This window comes from Sesamum indicum, linkage group LG13 (assembly GCF_026168435.1).
Source record: "Sesamum indicum cultivar Baizhima isolate 11 linkage group LG13, ASM2616843v1, whole genome shotgun sequence".
Classification (NCBI taxonomy): Eukaryota; Viridiplantae; Streptophyta; class Magnoliopsida; order Lamiales; family Pedaliaceae; genus Sesamum; species Sesamum indicum.
The window spans coordinates 19,147,851-19,170,290 of NC_142669.1; the positions used below are offsets into that span (position 1 = coordinate 19,147,851).

At 34.4% G+C, this 22,440-nt stretch overlaps 2 protein-coding genes across 18 annotated transcripts; one reads left to right on the plus strand and one right to left on the minus strand.

Annotated features, from left to right (window-relative positions):
• Positions 1 to 583: 583 nt before the first annotated feature.
• On the plus strand, positions 584 to 5,745 carry LOC105179032 (TSL-kinase interacting-like protein). Of its 11 annotated transcripts, none has more exons than XM_011102616.3 (9): positions 584 to 770; positions 1,805 to 1,938; positions 2,280 to 2,392; positions 2,498 to 2,739; positions 2,819 to 3,065; positions 3,473 to 3,584; positions 3,684 to 4,234; positions 4,911 to 5,034; positions 5,131 to 5,745. In XM_011102616.3, the coding sequence occupies exons 2-9, from the start codon at positions 1,815 to 1,817 to the stop codon at positions 5,133 to 5,135; spliced, it is 1,518 nt and encodes a 505-aa protein (XP_011100918.1). In that variant the 5' UTR covers positions 584 to 770; positions 1,805 to 1,814; the 3' UTR covers positions 5,136 to 5,745. The 11 variants fall into 11 exon arrangements, 8 of the variants coding, with proteins under 8 accessions (XP_011100918.1, XP_088733162.1, XP_088733161.1 ...); XM_088877035.1 differs by adding an exon at positions 892 to 964 and having other exon boundaries at positions 585 to 770; positions 3,473 to 4,234; XR_002286246.2 differs by having other exon boundaries at positions 3,473 to 4,234; positions 4,898 to 5,034.
• Positions 5,746 to 7,173: 1,428 nt separating this feature from the next.
• LOC105179033 (crossover junction endonuclease EME1B) lies at positions 7,174 to 16,585 on the minus strand. 7 transcript variants are annotated; one of them, XM_088877030.1, is made up of 14 exons: positions 16,210 to 16,584; positions 15,540 to 15,677; positions 15,232 to 15,384; positions 15,028 to 15,134; positions 14,083 to 14,256; positions 13,820 to 13,973; positions 13,609 to 13,718; positions 12,818 to 12,993; positions 12,572 to 12,635; positions 12,357 to 12,475; positions 11,994 to 12,083; positions 10,721 to 10,835; positions 9,902 to 10,124; positions 7,174 to 7,642 (listed from the first exon to the last, which is right to left on the minus strand). In XM_088877030.1, the coding sequence occupies exons 1-13, from the start codon at positions 16,529 to 16,531 to the stop codon at positions 9,945 to 9,947; spliced, it is 1,902 nt and encodes a 633-aa protein (XP_088733156.1). In that variant the 5' UTR covers positions 16,532 to 16,584; the 3' UTR covers positions 7,174 to 7,642; positions 9,902 to 9,944. The 7 variants fall into 7 exon arrangements, with proteins under 7 accessions (XP_088733156.1, XP_088733154.1, XP_088733158.1 ...); XM_088877028.1 differs by having other exon boundaries at positions 9,896 to 10,124; XM_088877032.1 differs by lacking the exon at positions 7,174 to 7,642 and adding an exon at positions 9,176 to 9,600 and having other exon boundaries at positions 9,896 to 10,124; positions 16,222 to 16,584.
• Positions 16,586 to 22,440: the final 5,855 nt, after the last annotated feature.

The following is a 22,440-nucleotide window of genomic DNA, read 5'->3' on the forward strand; positions in this document are numbered from 1 at the left end:
CACGCGTTAATGCATGTGAGAATGTATATCTTCACCGTTATAAATGTAGTTTAATCGGAAAAAAATTATTTGACCTACAATAAATCAATAATAAGTCAATCAAGTTAAATATCAATTTTTATTCAGTTTTTTTTTGTTAATATAAGCAAGTTCGGTGAATTTCAATTAATATAATGACTTATTTGTTAACAAAAGCAAATATCATATATACTAAGTATAATTTTTTAAATGATAGAAAATCTACATATAATTATATCAAATTAAAAAAAAAAAAGAAGTGTAATTGTCCCTAAATTTAATATGAATTTCGTATTAAATCAATCAATACCAACACAACAATATAAAAATATTACTATAAGTCGATAACAAAAATTTTAAATTATGCAAAAAAGGTCACAACTTCAATGTGGTTTTTGATTATAAAATTTTGGGTTATATACACTTTGCAATCCTAAATTGTGCTATTTACTCTTAAATTATTTTATCAGAATATATTTTTTATATTTTAAGAGTATAAATAAGATAAAATGCATAGTCAAGGGATGTCAAGTGTATTTAACCCTAAAATATTTTAATAAAACGTAAAAAATAATAGGAGATTGAGATGTAAGCCGTTCGGAATCGGATCGTTTATATATTCAAATCAAAAAATCAAATTAAGGCGGCGACTGACCTCGAAATATTCCCGCCATCGCGCCACATTCTAAATTCACGCACACACAGAGAGCAGATCTACACCTGCTACTGAGGGAGAATTGTCTCGTTACATGGTACGTCGAGGTATATGCTTATGTGTGTGTTAATGGTCTGCTTATGTAAATTCCTGCTCCTCCTTTTTTTTTTTTTTTTTTTTTTGTAAATGTTGGGATTGTGGTTTTGGAATATAATCAGCTTTGATAGATTAATTCTTCATCTGCTGGCGTTCGAATTCGGAGAATTCTAATTCAGAACCATCGATTTACTGGTGCGTGATGAGAAGTTTGTTCTTACGCTGGTTCCTTTTTCCGTCCTTTTTTTTTTTGGTAGTAATCTGGCGTAATAATTGGAGGATTGATTGTCAATTAAGAATGTCGAGTTCTTATTGGTCATCTTTTTGCCAACTATTATTGTTTGTAAGATTGCTGGTTCTTGGTATATATGACGTAAAAGCCGTAAGTTTTAAGTCTTCTTCTTTTCGTCATATCATATATGGGAATTAATGTGAATTTGAATTTGGAAATTTTAAAAATGGTTTGTGATAGCTTTAAGGATGTCTTTAAATCTGCTGAAATGCATTAGAAAAAAGCTGTTGTATTTCTAATATTTAAAATGCTAATATTTTGAAGGTCATATTTAGAACATACCAAGGCCAGTGACAAACCTTACGCTCAACTAGGCTAATTTGATGGACTTCACAGCCCCAAAAAGAACATTTATTTTAATAGCCAATTTATGCATATGTTCAAACATCCTCTAAGAGAAGTATGTATGGCATTGTTGTGTATTTGGTTCTTGATATGGGGTCAACCCTATGTGAGGTAGAGGGCCAGAGGCTATGGTGGACCAAAAGATATATTTATTAATGTCTAAGTAACATGGAGCTAAGTTGTTATTTCTCATTCGCGTCTATATTCCAGTTGTTTTTATGCATATAAGAATGTAAAGTTTGTGAAAATGAGAAATATGAAGATGTATTAGAGGGTGTGGATAACCCCAGGGACAATTTGGTGCTACTCTAGCAGTCGCTATGCAACAAAACATGAGTTAACTTGAAGTTGTCTTTTTACTTGATTCTCAAACGGGATGAAGTGAGATTTGTTTGCAGAAAATCTTCCATGAAGTCCTATAGACAACAAAAGAGAAAGATAACCGAGATTACTAGAAAGCAAGATGAACTCATGGGTGTTTCTGTAAAGAAATCTGCAACTGGACCTGCTTGGGGCCATCCCAAAACTACAGGTTAGGCATTATTGGGACTAATTAGCTCTCTGTCTGGCATATATTACTGAGTGTGTATGTATCTCCCTGAGTTTGTTCCACTGTATCTGTATGTTTAATATTGAAATACTAAGACAATTTATTTCTGAACTGTGCTTTTTTTTTGCAATAGAAAAAAATGTTGGTATGAAGCCAACAGTTAACTTCAAGTAGATTTGAAATGTTTTTTGCTTATTTTTATAAAACTAATGTTAGGTGATATAAAGAGATTACGCTGAAAAAATGTGTGTGTGTGTTTAATTATTATCTTGCAGCTTTGCTCATTCTTTGGTTAAAGACTCTCATTAATGTGTCTATTGCAGAAAGTATAACGAAGCCTCATTTGGAGCCTCGAATTCAATTGCAGGTTCCATCTGCAAAGATTAAACTGCAGCTTTTCCCAATAAATGAACAGACTCGCCTGGGATTAGAGAAGGTATGAAAAACAATTCTTCCCCTCCCACCTTTTCTCTTCCCCACCCCTACCGAATAGGAAATGCTTGAGAACATGCACGGCTGTGTTCATCTCATTTTGTTACAGGATGGTTACAATCCATTTCTGGAACTCACTCTAAGTGCTCGGAAGAGGATCTCATCAGTGGCTAGGCACCTGAATACCAAATGGGGAAGTTCAAGTGTGGCAATCGGACAGCTTGTGCTTTTCCCCTATAATATAAAGTTGGAACAAGTAGCTTCATGCAGAAGATGGACTTCAAATGATAATGCCATTACTGCATGGGAGGTGTATGTTGATGTGGGCAGACCTTCCTTTTTCCGCCTAAGGTCTGATGCGCAATATTTGTGCTCTCCAGAGACTGTAATCTGAGAGTTTTATAGTTCAACTCACTGGTTTGATTTCTAGGTATGCTTGGTACTCCAATCTTCAGCATGAGATCTTTCACATACCTCCTAAAGCTAGTCTTCTCGAGGCTCATACAGATTCTGAGGGCAGGAGGAGAGGCTGCAGCACAGTTTTGGAGATATCAAGTTATCAAAAGGGAAAACTAGATGTATCCTGTGAAACCATCCAACAGCTAACCAACGTGAATGAAGCTTTGACTTCAGATGTGAATGAGCTGAAGCCCTTGGATGGATCTTATGATCTTCCGGTAATATAAGTCCCTCTTTTCAATGATTAATTTGGAACGTTTATGTTGATCATGACTTGGACATTGGCGGTATTGGGATAGGTAGGAATTTAGAATTTTGAGAAAAATAATTTCAGTACTGAGGGATGCTGAATTGGGTAAGATTCATGACATAACATTAAGGAGAATGCTGACTTTGATCATGTTCAATTTGGTAGGGAAGGGAATAGGTCTTAAAGATTCGCTTGAAGTATTTAGTGAACTGTCTTGGGAGCATGTGTTTACCATTCTTGTCTCTCAATTTGTTTATGAATTTTGCATCTGTTATGACTTCTTTTGAGTTTTAATAGGTGGATACTTTCCGGGATAGTAAATCAGCTTCTAACAAATATTATTTGATTGTGAACATGTATATCTATTCTTGTTAGGATGATGCAATGATGAGAACTGATGTTGATCCGATTTATTCGACCGTACCTTGGGATGATAATCTGACCAACTTGAGCATTGGAGGCCTCCTATCTGAAATATCATTGCAGGGTAAAATTAATAAATCAGATCCAAACTCTGTAAACAAATCTAGCATGCAGCCATTTGGGCAAATATCTGATATCAGTGGTGGTGGTCTGCTTTCTGAAGCATCTTTGCTGCGTAAAATGAGCAATCCTAGCATGAAACCAGAAAGTGAAACATCCTTGCAACCTATCTTCCTGGAGTCCAGTGACATAAGCATTGGAGGATTATTGTCTGAAGCATCTCTACTTTCAAACAAGAACAAGTTGGCAGCACGAATAGTGGATGGAGGCTGTGTACAAACCCAGTCTCCATGGGATGATAATCTTACAACCTTAAGCATTGGAGGCTTGTTGTCTGAGGTATCCTTGCAGGGCAAGGCTGGTTATAGCCCGGAATTAAATGAGAGTAAATCAAGCTTGCAGCTTAATGCGCATTTATTGGACTCCTATGATTCTCTTATTTCTGCCCAACTAAATGCAAATTCACAAATTCCAAAACCATCATGTAACGAGTCAAATTTGTCTATCTTGGATGCTGAAGAGACATGCCATGCATTTCCTATCCAGAAACTTCAACCAAAAAGAGGTGTCACAAGTTCAAACGGAATAGCTAGTTCTACAGGATGCAGAAATGGTACAAGCTCTAAACAATTCCAGTTTCCTAAGGTTGCTAAGGTTTGTGCGGCATTCTTGATATGATGAAATCTCTTTGGGAACTTCACGATTAGTTCTGTCTGCATGATTAATATGAGAAACACTGCAAACATGGAAAAAGAGGAAGTAAATCAGGGTTTGCTTGGTTTTATCTGGAACGGAATGTTGAAGGAAAAAAAGAAAAAGGAATACCACTTAATTGTAAAAAGATCTTAGCCATTTGTAAAACTGAAACACATTACTAGCTTTTGCTTTTTAACTGTATTAATTGGTATATAAATGTTCTCAAGAGAAGATAATTAACTTGTATGCTTGGTTTGATGCGTCAGTCAAAGTATTTAACAAATGAGGGCAACCCTGCTTTAGATTCACTCTTACCAAACAATAAAATCATGAATTGATTTCAGTCTTTTAGTAGCAGATGAAATTTAAGGGCAAACAGCTTCATCTCTTAAAAGGCTCGAGACTTATGCTAATTGAGGAAAAAGGTTATGCAGATATCAAAGAGGTATATGCATTCACACTGGGAAAGTAAATCAACATGTCATGAGCTTGAAGCATGTAGTTTATTGGTGTTACATAATTCTAGTTTAATCTTAAAACTGCTGGTCCATTAATGTGTACAATCAAAAGTTGCATGGAATGTTTATAGCTATTTTTATCTTAAGAATAAGGTTGTCATAGTTTATTTTTGCAGATGAACAATGAAACTGTATTAACCAAGAATTCTTCTTGTCAAGAAATGAAGCTGAATCCTTTGCGTTGTACTCGAGGAGCCTTTGATGAAAATAGTAGCCTTTGGCCTGTCAAGCATCAAGAGGGTTGGTACTCTCTCATTATCAACTGCATGTCCAACTAAAGTTTGTTATGAGTAAATCCGGCAAACTAATGAATTATGCACTCTTATATTGTTGTAGATTGAATATTGTGGACCCTGAGATCCTCAGCTACCTTCACATCATGCAAATGGAGCTGGTGGAGACAATTTTAGAGTGTCTATGTGAGGTAGCTGTGTTTTATGGTAAGCTACTCAAATCAAGAGGAAAAGTGATCAGCTTGGCAGTGAAACTTATGTAAACCACAAACATGAAGTTGGAGTGGGAGTAACTACATCTCTAATGCAAGTGCAACAGCTGTGGTCCTTACGCAACTGTCCCTGGTTGCATTTTGATAAATAGTCTTGGCAAGACACATCTTGGTTGAATTATACAAGAAAGCCTCAAAATTGGATCCTATCTTATGGTCCAAGCAGTTTGTTGTTTCTATTTTAGAATTTGTTCAGTGAAAGTCGAATCTCAGAAAATATGATTTTTTAGAATAAGAGCAGCTTCTTAAAGGGATAATCTTTTCCTGAACTCTTTGTTAACATCATTGTATTGCTTCCAGCCACTGAAAACGAAAGGCTGAAAATCATACTTGGAGAGGTTTCCAGCTGAACATTTGTTTGACATTTTCAGACTGTATGCTACACCAAGTGTATTAGAGGACATATGTGATTGGATTTTCTAAATACTAGTTGAATTAAGTACTAACTCAATTATTTACTGTTATAATGAATTTGGTTCAGATTTTGGGACAAAAATGCATTTCCTTTTCCACCCCTTGTAGGACTGCTACTTAGTTTTACTAAGTCATTAATTTGGTCAAATGCTTGATATTGATGGTAAGTTGTTAGATGTGAACATCAGCTCTTCTTGCCATCCGTTTGATTGAATGCAATGATAATATTTCATGGAAACATGTATGGAACTTGATCATGCTGCCTGAGATGAACTTTAACGGAAGAAAGGATTCAAGTCGCTATTGAAGGTCCACTTCCAGCAGCATCGATATCTCAGAAATCTTGATCTTGAAAGATTTCAGAGATGTCTGGCTTAGAAGATAATTACATGGCAATGTCATCAAGTTGGCTACGAAAGTTCTGGTGAGTCATTTTAGGCCACATTAGTTGCACTAACATCTTTGTCAAGAAATGGCTGCATACAAGTAATGCCATCCTTGACTAGTCATATATGTATATTGTTATTCCATCAATGAAAATTCATTTTGTTACCTTAAAATATGAGAGTTTTTCCTTTTCCTTCCTGCTTTAATGACTATCATCACCAGTTAAAATAAAACACGTGAATTTGGCATCACGAACTGGCATGATTTGGTTTATTTCTGTGAGTCATTCTAGTAGGAAGTTGTGTTTGCTGCAGGTCCATCTCCAACACTGCTCTCAAAGATCTTGATTTTGAATTGATTCTACAGCTTTTGCCAATGAATTTTAGATTCAAACTGCATCAGCTTCTCTGAGTTGAACTTGGCATGTCAATTTGTGTTGGTCGAAACTCACAAATACAGACTTTATCACCTATGTTCAAAATCTAAGTTTTGGTTGCTGGGAAGATGAGAATTAAGCATTTTAGGTCCCATATCATTAGCTCAGGGATTTAAGACTAAATACAGCTATGCAATCCCATCCCTCAGCTGATAATCAGTGTTCAAGATCATTCTTGATTGGTGATCTCTTCTTTCTCCGGAGCTATTAAAATGGTTTCTGCACTAGACCTCCTTAATTGAAGAATCACGAACCCCCCACCTAACCAGCACCCACACGCAGCTGCTGTAAGTGATTAGATAACTCTCATATTAAAGGCGAAGGTCGACAACTACAAGCTAGGAACTTACCTTTGTTAGCAGCTTTTCTACGAGCGTCACTCCTATTAAATTGCACAACTTCACCTCATATTCTATTCGTATGATTTCTTTCTGAAAATATCCTCTGATTTTGCTTGGCGTTTCTGTGGCTTTAGCATAAACGGGTACAGCAAAAAAACAGGCTGCAGAGGTACATAAATCTCTTTTCTGAAAACTTTTATTGTCATGGGAGCCTTGACTTGATTAGAATCAAAGAGCAAACAAGAAATCAAGAGAAATAACCAAACCACAGTAAAGGCAAAAAGAACCATATAATATGTACACAAGCCCACTTCAATCTCATTAAACTACGTCTCAAAGTTCATGATCAAATATTACAATTCTCACAAGGGAGAAAAGAAAAGATCCCAACTTAAAATTTTCATAATATCACAGACTTGATATGTGCAGGAAGGAGCAGAAAGAGCTTCCTCGGGTGGCCCAAAGGGTAGGCCCACAACTTCTGTGTTGCCTTATATTATTAGTTCATGAATCATAGTAGTTGTCTGTGAATTTGCTCTTGATCCACTTTAAGCTGTTTCTGAACGATGATTTGAGCTTACCTTCCACGGCATACATGTTATAGCCAGCCACCCTCTTCCTCCTCTTCACCTCAGGATCGTCACCCGGCCCGTTGAAACTATACGATTTAGCACGATCTTCGAAGTCAAACCGCGCCTCAGCATATGAAGAAGAGTAATAAGGGAACGATTTGCTCTTGTCCATGAGGAAAAAACATTCAAAAGCCTGAGAAGAAGAAGGGACAGAGTTAGCTGCATTTTATAAACATTGTATGGACCCCATGCAAAGCAAATTGTGTACATTAGTGCGCTTGCATGGACCACGAGTGTGAGTGACCTTGATTTGAAGAAAAGATCCGTGTGAAGATTCATGTATATGCCTTCATATGATGAACATAGATGAAGCCTTGTGCTGAATGGGTGGGAGCCATATATAGTGGAAGGAGAATTGGATACATAAATTAGTTTGGGAGTGACACTAAAATGATGATAAAATTATCACTAATTATACGTATCTATATATTAATTTTGTTGCTGTAATGATTGTTCGAGTTCTAATAGTGATAATATTTGAGTAAAAGTTGTCACCAGCAATAATTAATAATAAAAAATGATGCCCTAAATTATATTATAATCAATTAGTGGTATATGTATAATGATAATGCAATTACAACAAATATAAATGCCACTAAGCTTTTTTGTTGTTGTTATAAAATGTGTCATTAATTATTTATGGTGATAAAATGCTTTATTTGTCATTAATAGTTTAATTATAATAAGCTAAAATTATTATTACTTAAAATATATTTTCAGTTACAATTATTGCTAACTAAAATTTTGTTATAATGTCAAATTCAGTCTGAAATAGAATCTTTATGAAATAAGATGATAACTATTTGGTAGAGACTATTAGTAAGCATATAGAACTACAGCTTGGTTCATGTATACTATTACTACCTTAAAATAACTAAATTTGGTATACCTAGTATACAATTTCTTAAATGACCTTAAACTACCTCATTTTCAAACAAAGGGTATTAGAAAATTTGCGTATTACTTACCATTTTTTTTATTAGCTTAGATTAACTTAAAACTTTCTATTGCATTTATATAATAATATCTGTAATCACTTAAACTATGCTCCGCCCGCTAATTGATATGAAAGCATGCAGGGGGAGCTAAAAGAAAGGTTGGTTGGTTGAGCCAATAGAGGTTTGATGACAAGACAAATGGTGGGCTAACCCTAAAGCACTATGAATTGCCATGGGTGGTGGGCCCAATTGAGGTTTGGGGACCAACAGGATTAAATAGAGACAGCAGTAGTGGAGGGCAAAGCTCCACTTTAAAGAAGGAAAATGGGGTTGTTTCCAATCTTCAATTCGTGGGCCTTTGGTGTCGTTTTCTGAACGAATGCCTTTGCGAAAGATTACAAAAAAAATTGAATTCCACGTGCATCTATCTTTTCATTATGGGTTTGACAAAAGTTGATGATTCCAACTCCAACTCCAACCCAACCAGAATTATATATTTTTAGTACGCACATTGAAAAGTTGAAACAGACTTCCTCAATTTAGATGTCCCAATTAAGCGTAGAATACTGAAAGTATAATATATAGATATTTCTAGTCTCAGCTTCATCCAGTTCCTGGGTTTTAACCACTCTTAGCTGCCAATTGGTGGGATTTCAATACTCTCAACTGTCCCATAATTTCATGATGCTTCCACGTATGAGCAGACACCAAACATTTGCTCTTATCCATAACACCAAATCATTTTAGCATTAAATCAGAAATTGGCACTGGAAATTATTTGCACATTACAATCTTAGCTTCAATTTTTCTCATAATGTGATGCTTTTCTTGCAATTTGAAAGGGCAAAGACAATGGTAAAATGTTCAGAAACAACTCCAGATGGAAGTAGAAACTGCTCCACCATGTCCCAATCACATGAATGAAGCCCTTATACTCAGCACTCAGGCATGATGTGTTGGGGTGCATGAACAGGCCAAGAGCATTTTCTTTATCAGGGACAATGAAACCAGTCTATGTTGCTTAGAGGGGTCCCCATAAAATTAATTTCGATACAACAGTGAGTATCGTCTACTCTTCTGACTGCCAGCCTGCCTTTGTTTTTCTTCATTTGACTCTACAGATGTTACCACGAAAATGTGTGGAGAAATGAGGCTGGCACAGAGTAGATAACATGATAAGAGCTCTATGTTTAAGGATTCACATACACTAAAATCTTCTAGGGTCAGCCCAAGAATAATAGGAGAGCATTATACATGTCGCAGAATTATTTCAAGTAGACAATAAAAAGATGTTCCTCATAATTTTAGTTGGCACTAAACTAGACAGCCAGATTTGGTGGCCAGGGGATTGGGGAACATTAACATACGTGACTATGCACAAATTGCAGGATCGCACGCAAAAGGAAGTGAACAAAATCAGAAATGCTTAATATGCATATGTTACACACCTCAACCTTTTCAATTGTGGAAGTCTGATCCCAGCACCACATGCATTACTCAAGTGGAGTGATGAGTAAAGAAACCAGCTCCATTCTCAACATCATCCGTCTTGATGTTCCCACACTGAGCCATTAGTATTCTGTAGATTCTCTTTGAACAAACCTCGCCCAGTCGTCTCTCATCACCTAATAAGCTTTCTGTGGTTAAATCCTTGAGCAGAAATTCTTTCTCATGCACCTGACAGTTTTGGGACAAGATATCAGATTGCACAGTAAAGAAAGGTAACGGAAATCAAAGGAACAGAATCACATTGGCCCCATGTATATTCTTTTAGAGCAGACACAAACTGTTAACCATGCAATGGTATGGGTTCAACTATATAGGCAAGACAGGACTGACAGAAAAGTAAACCAGTGAAGGGGCACAAAAAAAAAAAAGAAACACACACACACATAGCAAGTGGATTTTGTCATAACTAAACCAAATAAGGGTATATCTTGACTGAAATAATTTTCCACTGTCCTCAAAATTTTAAAAATTGGTCCCTCCAGATACGGGAATCCATTTCCAGCAAAAGAAAGGTTTTTTGTAGCTCCAGGAACCTTTTGCAATATTAAATTTTAAAGCACATTTGATATCACTGTTTCTTGTTTCTTGCGTCGTCTCAGAATAATAGATCAGACTTTTTGCTCATATAGGTGATGGTCATCAGCTATAAATATCAATTACTAGGTAATGATAGCAAATTTAACTCCAAATTCGTTTATGATAGATGAAACCATAAATTGTCAGAAAAGCTAAGTATAAATTTCTCATTGATATTCAAGACTCACAGATTTTGTAGGATCCATGTAAACTCTCAAAAGAGATTTCATAGTGGGGTATTCCTTCCATATAGCCATAGCAAACCGTGGCTGCACCTTAGGGATAGCAACCAGCGTCTTTAACCTGCAGGTCGAAATTGCCATAACTATCTGACACCACCAAAAAGCATCTATGCAACAAGTAGACCTCCAAAGAAAGCTGATGTCCACAAATTTCATATTACCATTGCTAACATAAAATTTATATTATGATTTCTTTTGTATGGAAAAATATCTGGCACCAGTCTCAATCACCACAAATATATTTGGCAAAGATACATTAAGGCCCCATTTACTTTGATGAATAAACATGTATAAGAAAGTTAGTATGGGTTAATTCAGTGTTTACTTTGTTGTATGGGGGCCGGTATAAAACCAAGACCCTGTACTAATTACTGTTCCACTTGAATAACTGATACCACCTTGGGAGGTGGTATAAAATTAGTCCTAAGGTTGCACCAGATGTGAATGACCATTGTACCCTTGAAATTTGACTTAATAATAATTATTATTACAATAATAATAAAAAAATAATAAAAAATAATAATATATTATTTATTATTATTATTATTATTTTGTTATCTATTAAATTTTGTTAATAAGGGCTCAAAGGTAATTTTCCTACCAAAAGCATGTGGATGCATCAAAGTAAACACTTAATAGAATATATCATATTTTCATAATACATATAAGTAAACATGTGACTAACTATACAGGGCTTTTTTATCATTCATTTAGTAAAGAATAATCTTATCATTTATTTAATACAATGATTCTTTCAAAGCCGAGCAATCTTTATAGGTTGTTACAAGAGATTTCTTCCTACACCCAAGGCATATGTAAAAAATATACTAGAGTTTTGGACTCATCGAACTGGTCATAGGACACTTCTCGAAGTTCAATGACTGAGTTATAGTAATGAGCAACTGAATCTGTACAACATTATCTTTAACCATTAACTCCAGTTGTCTCCCAACTAAAACAGCGGCAACCACCAGAGCCAAAACACTATATCTCATACATTAGAATATAATTATACATTTACTAAAATGAAGACACTGACCACATAGCTACAATATACTATAGAAAACCTACATTGACAAATATATTAGCTTAAATGAAATGTATTCCAGGAGGATTATTATACAACGTCACAAGGCTGTCCCCAGACTGAAAAGATGCAGGTCATTATTTAGTGATATGGAAGCTGCGCTACAACTATTTGCTCATTCAAATTACTTACCACAAGTTCTTCTTTATTAAATTCTTGTCAACGCAGTCTTTAGGGATAATGGATCCATTTGCATTAACTGATAACCTTGTCAACTTTTTCCTGCATAAGAAATTAGAGAAAGTGGGAATAAGCATCAAACGGAAATCCAAGCTTAGCAGACGTCTAACAGTCCATTCCTGTAATGATGTTAGTCATAGGATGCTTTGAACTAATCAGATTTGTTGCTACAAAAGCTAAGTAATATCCCATCAAAATAGCTCAACGCAGAATCTAACAAGAAATAAAGTCCCCTTCGATGTTATGGCTACACCAAAGAAACCAAACAAATGACTTTCTGTATACTCTTCACACATATCAATGAGTATGGGTTACCTAAATTGGCAAGACGCAAGGCTGCAAGTTAGACCAACCACATGTTCAGCTAATTCAGCTTCATCGACACAGTGCCTTGAGTGTACTTTGAAAAAGTGAGTAGCTAATCTTGCTAAAACCTGTAAGGGAAGATTAGCTTAATCAGTTGAAACTTCCCCAGGAGACATTCATGGTTAACAGTACTCCACACACTCCAAGTTCATTGTTTCAGCAACCTCCTCTATAGCAGGGCGCTTCCAACCAGCGTAGTTGGCAGGGTTTTTGTACTGTGCTTGTTCCCTGGGCCAGTGGCACCAAATAATAGTCAGCAAATTAACGAGATAATGAACTTTCAAAAAGAATCACCAAGAGTTCTTTTAAAATTGCGGTATTAAAGGTACAATGGTAACCAACATAACACCAACAAGTGCAATACAACTAAAACAAATGCCAGAAATTCACAGGGTGAAAGCTCTACTGACCTTTTATTGATGTAGGCCATAAGCCTATTCGTGGCATAACATACAGTGTGATGAGGATAACGATGCTGAACACTCTGAACGTGATCCATAAGAGATTCATTCATGACAAGGTTACAGAACTCTTCAGCCTCATATATTATCAAAACATAAGAAATCTCAATCGGTTCAGATGCAATCTGCAACATAGTCACGGAAAATTCAATCATGGCTGGTACTTTTAATCTCTAAATTTAACAACAATCATCTAACAGGAGTACTGCAGCACTATATGAAGATATGTTGTTAAGTTGGAAATATGGAATGTGAGTTGCAGGATCGATGCGTAAGGTATAACATGTATTTACGTTACTTGTTGTTTAAGCTAGAGGTGCACGATTACATTAAGTTGTTATCTAGTCCTTGTGATTTGCGTATTTCCTTAGAAACTTGACTATTTTCCAAGTAACTGTAAATGCACTCCCTCATCCTTTTTCTCCTGCCCCATTTTTGGGGAACCAATAGAGCCTTAAATAAGTTCATCCCCTTTATACTTTGTCATTCAACTTTCAACATCAAAAGATAATAATAGACACAACCAAAATTCAGAATGTAACTACTAGAAACAAGGGAACAACAACAGTCATTTTAAGAGAAATAGGAAAATGGAGATAAGAGGAACTTTCTAGTTAATTCACATACTTATACACCATACGCGTGCAAAGTGGTGTTTAAGTAACATTCATGGTAATCGAATGAATGAGAACATAGAAAATCTTCATCTAAACATTGACCACTAGGGGAAGGACAATTACCACAGAAATTTCTTCAGGAACTACCATAGTCCATACAATAGTTCTTTCCATGGGGTTTGAGGTTATGCGATATGTAAGCCCTTTTTCTGCAAACCTTGTGAGCAGATGCCCTAAACTAAGAAAGCGAAAAAATAGCTTAGGCACCTTGAAGATAGTGAGTGGATTCTGGAGGAAGAAGAAAGAGAGAAACACAAAGAAAACAAGATCCTACCTCCAATTGATCCCAGTTCAACCACTTTTTTGTCAATTTCAGCTACAATGGATTTTAAAGCATATTTCCCCTTTTCCCACTTCTGCATCTCCTTCTTATATTTTTTCATCTCAGCAGCTTCTGCCTTTGAAGCAGCTTTAAGCAGCTTCTCTTGCTATTTTAGACGAATCAAGTAGATTATATAATGCGTTAGATAAATGAAAAACATGCAAGCACATCCACATATAAACATATTCATATGCAGTTTTTAAGTAATGACTTACTTCTTTCAGTTGTTTCTTTTCTTTCAACAGACGAAGTCTCTCCTCCTTTGATATTCTCTTTGGTTTCATTATTTCATATGCTTTCTTTTTCTCTTTCATACAGCATCCATTGATATCTTGTTGACTCGGGATTTGGCCCACAGCATCCATTGTACTAGCTTTGTCTTCATATGCCTAAGAATCATCATTATAGCCATTTAAACAAGATAATAAAATAAACAATGGATTCACATATTTCAGTATGGTTGGTAAAAAGATGACATCAAGTCCTATCAATGAAAATTCTCTCTCAGATAGCACATAAAGAAACCTGTCACAGGCATGTCAAACGAATACTAAGGATCAAAAAATGTTCTAAAATAACCTAGCTGATATCATTATATCACCGACTCGCATATTTCAGTATGGTCAGTGAAAAGATGGTAGCAATGTTTTCGTGCCGTAGCCAATCTGCTAGCAGGGAAGCTTCTCGGGCAAGCTTCAAACACAACACTATAGCTACGAGGGAATGAACTCAATTATTCGAATAATGAGCATATGGAGAACACATATTCTCATAACTTTCATATACAATAAAATCCTTAGCAAAGAAAATTTCCAGGAATACTGCAACGAGCCTCCTTAGATTTTAATAATTTCCACAAGTGATAAAGTAAATAACAATGATTCTATAACAGGTACAGAAAATGGAAACCTAGGAAGCAATAGATATCTGTTATCCAATCTCCAAGCATCACAATTTCCAGTTATAAAGAGAGATAATCAGACCTGAGCATACAATCTGGATTTTGAAGCTGCTTAACAGCTCCATGTTTATGCTATACATGCAACCAGTTTCAAGTCAAGACAAAAGTTGTCATTGCAATGTAATAAGGTGGTCCAATTTCCAAAAGAACTAATTTTCAAAGTAACTAGTAGTAATTCACATGTGTTAGGACTACCCACCAGAGACATGCCATCTTCTACAAAACTTGGACTTGAATTGCCTTCTGACATGTGCACTTTGACTGGATTCTGAGTGGGAGGTTTCTTCTGTAATTGAACGCGAGTACCTGAAGATGAATTGTAAGCAGCTTAAGATATTGTTACTTTCTCAATTAGCAGAATCAGATGAGATGATAGCGTCAAGAATCGGATGGATAGTAGTACCAAGAGAAAATGATGACTCAACAAATCTCGAACCAATTTCTGATTCTTTCGTCAATTTAGCAGCAGAAACACATTCATTATGCTTCCATGCTCCAAACTCTCCAATACTCTCAGATTCATTATCTGACTCCACGCATATCCGTCCATTAATTTCTAAACAAACCATAAATATCATCACAAGAACCACATATTATTGAGCTGAAGAGAAATGATCACAGCTGAAGGAACCCAATAATTAGTTCAATGGGAACATATAGTTTATCGTAAAAACTATTTGAAGAATTTCAAACAGCACCAACTAAACTCACCAGCATCGTTATGTGTTGAACATGCAGGTTCACGGTTGTGCTTTCCTGCATTGCATTTATCAATTGAAACTCCAGATTCCAAAGGCTCACGCATAGGAGTGTCGGCAACTACAAATGGATCAGTAGCAAAACTTTCACCTGAAGATATATGAAGCCAATTATTCCAGACAGCATATTATCAATTCAGTAAGCTGATGATTTACTTCCAAAAATAGCTTAATCTTACATGCATGCCATAATACACAAAAATTAAAAGGCAAAGAAGAAATTTAACTCGAAGATATAAACCATTCGTAATGATAAAAATCACGAGTCCACAAATTGCATCTGTCAGTGTACTCATGCCTAAAAATCCCTTTAGTTCTTTATTATTTCTTATTCTGGAAACTAAAATACCTTAAGTTATTAAACAACAGAACTGCTCAAATTCTCTATTAAACAATAATGCCACATTTGGAGAAGACGGAAAAGAATTCGAAACGGCACCGTGCATTTTGGACCCAATATTTTCATACCATTAGTAGTCTTTTACATGGAATCAGAGTGCCAATCTAGAAGTTACCAAAAATCACATCTAAACCTCCTCCACAAACTCAACTCCGATCAAAGAACCCCGAGTCCCCATCGCATACGAGCACTAAATTTGAGTAATTAATAAAGTTAAGATTACCGGAAAACGAACATTTCCCTCTCGAACATTTGACGATTGAGGCATCGGAGAACGGTGTCTCAGGGACGACCGACGGAGTGGAGGACGATGTCGGACCCAATGAAGAAGTACTTTTCTTGCATGGCGTGGGGTCATCGTCGATGATGAAGACCGTTGAGTTACTAGGGTCCGAAAAAGCCTCTGTCCTCTGTTTCTTCTTCGATTGAATGGACGGTGGCGGAGTGACGAGGTCTATAGCCTCGGTCCGGAGATCCCAACGCCGATTACCGCCGGAGTCGGTATCAGAATCCGAGAGAATGTCAACAGGAATTGGCTGCGCCATGTCATCCAAATTCAAACTGAGTGCAACAGTTTGAGAGTTTCCTCTCCGCGCGGGATGATTTGGGGGTTTTGGGGTGGCACTGGGTTGGGCCTACCATAGATGTCCTAGGCCCAACTTAAATAAGTCCAATAATATTTCAAGGTCAAGCCCACTATTATTTGAGCTCTCCAAAATCAATATACAATTTCTGTGATTTTTTTATATTTTTTTGGAAAATACAGAAGTTTAATTTCAAATAATCTTTTTCCCAAAATTCCATCAGAAATTAATTTTTATTATATAATTGATGTGTGTGATTTTAGCACGGTCTTGGATCTTGACGATGAATTTAGGTTGATTGAGCAAAATAACTTGAGAAATAGGACCTGCAAAACAACACGTTAACACTCTGACGCTCAAGTTAATTCCGAATTTAGGAATAAATAAGTGTAGACATAAATCATAATGAGAAATTGAGATAAAAATAAGAATTTCACAAGAGAAATATGATTAGAGTGCGAGATAAGAATTGCAGCAAAAATGACAGAGTAATTTTCAAGTTCTTGAAGGTGTCCCCACTGGGGGATGCTGTATGTATTTATAGAAAAAGCGTCCCCCTTCGGTGGGACTCTACACATTACCTGTAGTTCCGAGAAAAAGAAGGCAAGAAACAATGTGGACAAGGCACGTATCCATCTTATCCTTAGATTGATCAGCACGTCTTGTTTGGAAGAGGACTTCTTTTATTTGAGGACTCCTGTTTTGTGGGGAGTCCTCCTAGGTTAAGGAGTCTAAAGCCTTGGGGACGTCCTCATTCTCCTAGGTTCGGTTTTGGAAGGCAGACTTGCAATTTGGCAAGCCTTTTACTGGGCTTTTTTCTTGGACCGATTTTGGTAATTTTCTAATGGACCGCTTTCATCATGGACTGATGGGTTCGGGTTCGGTTTCATGACCTCTCTTGGGCCAAAAACTTTTTGGCCATACACATCAATAATAAATAAAATTACAATAATATTTATGTTTGACATAGTTGGAATATTTATTCCTCAAGGCCATTACCAACAAAAGCCTTATTAATTAATTTTCCACCATTTGTTTCTAATCTCCATATGTTTAGCATAATTATTTTCTATGTCGTAATTTGAGCGTATTAGATTTTCTATTGTAAACTCTATTCATCTTCTACTCTGTTCAATATATAATACATCTTGCTATTTTCATACATATGATATATATATATATATATATTAAATGAAGTAGAATATAAAATAGACTTTGCAACAGAAAGATTCAATATATAATTTGCATATTTTCTTTGGATTGGTGGTCTTAAAATAGGAATTCAAATCTCTAATAACAAATGGCTTTGTTTAGATAATTCATATTACAATGAAGTTCAAATGTTTCAACTTTTATTTTGAATGATACTTTTCAAAATATTTATGAATTTTAAATTCATTTGATACGGCGGATTCATTTAAAATTATTAATTTAAATCCAAATCATTCCATCTAAATACAAGGAGTGTTTGCAAAAATTCTTATTTTGGAGAAATAAATTTTGTAGAAAAAATTTAAAGTTGTAACAGAATCAAAAGTAGGTGTTTGTAAAAAAAATGAAAAATAGATAAAAGCTAAATTAGATAGTATATGAAGGAAATTATTTCTAAAATAAACTTACTTGATTGAAGATCATTTTTGTCCTTATGCTTTAAAAAGATGTTGCTTTTTCCTTATTATTTCATTTGTTGTTTGTCAATATTAATTATTTTTCACAAAAATAATAATTTTTATTTCGATTAGTATATTTTCTATTTATTTTTTAAAATTAATACAAAAAAATGTTTAATCAAATAATATTACGTGAATGAAATAATATAATTAGATGATATAATAAATAAAATATAAATTTTTTTTAAAATATTAAATATGTGAAAGTGTAAATTTGATTATCGTTGAATTATTCAAATTATTTAAAAACTTCAATATCAACTTTAAATATACAATTTTAAAAATAAATTAAGAACTATAGTTAAATTAAAATTATTATAATAAGGGTAAAAATAATCAAGATAAAATAAAATTTAATTGCAAAAAAGCCAAAGCAGCTATAAGCACTTTGACCTAAAAGCACTAGTCTAAACCGTTTCACAAATAGAAATCAACATTTCAAACACTTCAAAATACTTTTTAAGAACCAAAAATTGAAAAACAGTTTAACGTTAGAAAACACTCCCATAGGACAAATTGGTATAGAGAAGGGTGGTGGGAAAGCTCTTGGAGAGTGCCAACATATGCATGTGAGTATGTACTATGTACCACAGAGTCCCATCGTACATGTCCATGGTCTGAACAATTAAACCCTCCTCTGAGGATCAGGCAAACATATCCCTATTTGGACATTGTGTTATGCATGATTGATATTGTCTCTATATACATCCCTATGCTTTTTGTTCACTAGGGATATAGATAAGCATTCTATATTAATTGTAAACATTAGAAAATGCATTTGATAGGTTTATAAATCATAATATTAATGAGGCACTTTTTTAGGATAAATTCATGAAACTTTTATGAATTTAAAGTGAATAATACTTTGTGCAACGATTGAGGTATTGATCAAACTGCATCACCCAACAAAACGGAAATTAACTTCACTGATCGTCATCTTATAATACACGAACATTCTAAAAATGTACCTGATGTAGTCGCGTGTCAAACACAAACACGGTTCAAACACGCCTCGAACATGTGACACGGCATCCCTATGTTCAAAAATATAAATAACAAGCGTGTCCGATACATTTTGAATTTGTTTTATAATTTCAAAAAATTTTGTGCTATTTTTTTTAAGAAAAAAAACATAGCTTAATAAAAAAAAAAAAGAATTAACTCACTCCTCCAAAACTAAAAATTTTGGAATAAAATTATTAAAAATTCGAGAGATGATCATGATAATTTAATTAATTTGAATATTAAAAATGTCTCACTGCGTATTTTTTTTTAAAATAAACTGATTATGTATATTTTGAAGCTATATTTGGTTAAAAACGTAAATGTAAGATATATTTATTTTATATTTCATCTTGATATTTTTTATTCATATTTTAATTTTATGAGAGATTAATAATATATTTAATAAAAATATATTTTTTTTCTTATCCTCTTACACTACGATTCTTTTTATATAATATAAAAATCGCGTGCAGCGATAGTAGTAATTACAAATCACAAGTTGCTAATTAGTTAAAAAAATAATAATAATAAATAATAATAAAGGTGGAGAAGCTTAGGTACATTTAATGGTGATGGTGACCAAGTCATTGACTAGGTATCCCCCAACCTGTCCCGTGAACCAAGCAGACGCCACCCCTCATCCCCATGCACAACACGATCCCATGCACGTGATGGACCACCCCCCTCTCTTCTCTTCATTCCTACTAATTATTACAACCTCATTTGTCGTCTTCCATCCATCTCTTCACACAACCAAACATCACCATCGTTACATAGTACTACCACTCAACTCTATTTTCTGTTTCCCTAAGGACTCCAAAAGTCACCTATCAATAGGATTTAATTGAATTTTAACTAATTATATAATAAATATAATATATTTATTGTGTAGTTAATATATATTTTAAAAAAAATATTTAATTACATAACAAGTATATTACATTTATTTGGTAGTTAATTAAATTCAATAAAATTTGATTTAGATGAAATTTTTTCGAGTGATATATGTATTTGTCCACTAAGTTTCATGTGGCGAGATGTGATTGGGTGATTATCAATTAAAGACGGCTAGGAAAATTCAAACACATAACCTTGCTTATTATATTGATAAGACGTTGACTCTAGAGTCCAAATTGGAACTCGATCTAGTGTCGTGGTAGTCTATCCACAATCAGGGATATTATCGAGAAATCACAAGAAGTTCAAGAGCTAATGAGTTTTTCCAGATGAAGACAGACACTTTGATAATAGAGAGCGAGTAGATATAATATCTTGTCCGGTGTTTATGTTAGGCATTTTTAGATTTTGGACCAGTATGATATAAGTTTGGTTCTTGGGACCGAACTGTAAGCATAACAAATACACTATAAGAAATAAGATGGTCGAACTATAAATCCATCTAAACATCAATGTAATTCAACATAGTTGCCGGAAAAAAATAAATTATATCTAATATATATGTATCCATCACATCATATACATATTAAGATTATTAAGTGCGGAAGCGAAATACTTTAAGATACTTACCATCAAACCATTGATTTAAATGCAAATCTATAAAAAAAAAAAAAAATTGAAAGTCTTCAGAAAAAATAATGTTTGGATTCTTCTGAAATCTGGTACAATCAAATCGGTAGTGTGTCTCCTTACAATCAGAGGATTTCTAGGAACCCAAGCCTTTAATTCAAAATTTCAAAAAAAAAAAAAAAATGAGAGAGCGAGACCTGCAGCAAAAATTAATATTTTTCCATAAAAAATCTCTCATATATTCTTATTCGGCGGTTACTGAAAGTTACTTAAATTGGATAGTAGATCGTATCAGAAAAATTACCATGTAGAGATAGATTGTGTACACGGCTTAAATCATGCACGCTTCTACAGTGAGAAATAAAATTAGCAGATATACAATAAATCGTGGTCACAATTTATCTCATATCCACTCTAACTACAAAATAAAATGTGAGAACCATTTATTCAACACAAACTGCCCGACATGTCAAGAAATCAAAGACTCGGATCTTTAAGCAAGCATAGATCAGATGGGTTGGAATTGGATGTACTGAAAAATGTGAGACTGACAAGACATAATTTTGACATTCATATATATTTGTTTATAGCAGCAAAAAATTTGAGCATGATATTAACGTAAGTGTTGGCATGAGGTGGCAACGTACGACCCCAATCCGTATCAAATCCAAGAATGACATGCGCACCTGACAGTAAATGCCAACAGCCCTATCTTAACCCCCGCGGGTCCTAATACACTTATACCAAACATAAGGTTCAGTTTTCACGAGACGATCGATTCATGATCTATCTCTTGTAATAATATTCCTCACATCCAGACAACTGATCGACAATTGGTTGGGTGGGCAATGGCTAAATATTGAACAAGCTGGTCCGACATGAGTTGTTTGTATGTTTATGTACGTATTTTGATTATATGTATGTACTTACATTGAGATCTAGATGGCGTCTGCTTCCTCGAGCTTACTTCTTCGGTCTTCATAAGATGATCATAATCTATCAATTTTTTTTGTCTACTTATAAATAGTAATCCCAAAACCTAGGGTTGCATTTTCATTTATAATTCCTTTTTGTTTTGGGAATATTACAATTTTAATCTTGTAAATATTGTGGTGATGATTTTTAGTCATGTATAATTTGATAATATTTATTTGCGATTTTAGAAATCTCGTACATTTGCAAATAAAAATGTTCAGAATTTGCTAATCGTCTTCTTCATCCTTGGAGGAATAAAATTGCAAATTTTCATTTCATTTACGGTGTTAGATTCATATTTTTAAAAAAATTGAACGGAACTGGTATATAATTTGTATTTTATTGATTTTTTTAACACAAATTTGTATTTTATGCAGTACTTAGTACATATTTTGTGATCAGTTGTTAAAAGTATATATTATTATTTATTAAATAGTAATTAAAAACATATATATAGAGAGAAATAATGATTGGTAATAAAATTACTTTTAAACATAAAACATATACGCTTCTTGTTTTTCGGGTAGATGATATTACAACTAAAAAAGACCTAAACATGATTGTTATATGGGAAAATTACAATTTTATTGTAAGTATGCGGGTGACAGTTTTAATCATACATTAATTCAATTTTACAATTCGTACATTGAAAATAGAAATGGTCGGTGATTCATATGGCTCAAGAAAAGCCAA